This window comes from Buceros rhinoceros, unplaced genomic scaffold (genome assembly GCF_000710305.1).
Source record: "Buceros rhinoceros silvestris isolate BGI_N320 unplaced genomic scaffold, ASM71030v1 scaffold25893, whole genome shotgun sequence".
NCBI classification, from domain to species: Eukaryota; Metazoa; Chordata; class Aves; order Bucerotiformes; family Bucerotidae; genus Buceros; species Buceros rhinoceros.
The window spans coordinates 30,767-31,472 of NW_010402273.1; the positions used below are offsets into that span (position 1 = coordinate 30,767).

Below are 706 nucleotides of genomic sequence, written 5' to 3' on the forward strand. Positions count from 1 at the left end.
GCCAAGCACTTCTGCACCCGCCGTGACACTGCCACCGTCCCCAACCACATCAAGAGGAGGAACAAGGGCCATAAAAGATAGTGCGCAGCCATGGTGCCAGAGGAGGACGTTTTGGTGTCCCCACGCTCAGCAGCTGCCAGCAGAACTGGGGTGGGAAGGAGCATCCCTGGGGTCCAGAGGGCTAAGCAGGGCACCATGTGAGGCGATGGGGCCTCCTGCAGACAGACGCTCTGAGATTAGGAAGCACAAGGCATGGGCGCTGAGGGACCATGGTCCTTCTTGCTTCTACGGCTTTTCCTCAAAATCTACCAGTAACTCCTTTCTTATTGGGAGTCACTTTATCTGTGCATCAGACAGAGGGAAGAATTTAACTCCTTATGTGGGCTCGACCCCTTGTGCTACTGCCAGCGGGTCCACCAAGGCCAGCAGTGGAGCTCCAGCCCCTTGGCAAGTGAGGTGGGCCCAGGCACTGTGGCCAAAGCGGGTCCCGATGCGCAGCTCCATCCCGGCAGCCCGAGGCAGCCCCAGCCCGGCCGTTCACGCACAGCGGCTGCTCGGTAGCATTTCAGGTGGAAAACTTACGCACTTCTGGATGCAGGAGGAGGCTCTGCAGCATCGTGGTGCGTGTTATGACTGCAGCCTTTTGAGGGCTCTGATAAGTTTACAGCCAGTGTTTACAGGTTTCTCCCCCACCACCCCCCCCCCC

At 58.9% G+C, this 706-nt stretch overlaps 1 protein-coding gene across 1 annotated transcript in view; it reads left to right on the top strand.

The window, feature by feature from the left end:
• Positions 1-81, top strand: part of WNT8A (wingless-type MMTV integration site family, member 8A) — a 3,710-nt gene extending 3,629 nt beyond the window's left edge. Inside the window, exon 8 of the mRNA XM_010132588.1 lies at positions 1-81. This exon is cut by the window's left edge and continues 12 nt beyond it. Coding sequence (XP_010130890.1) covers positions 1-81 — 81 coding nt within the window.
• Positions 82-706: the final 625 nt, after the last annotated feature.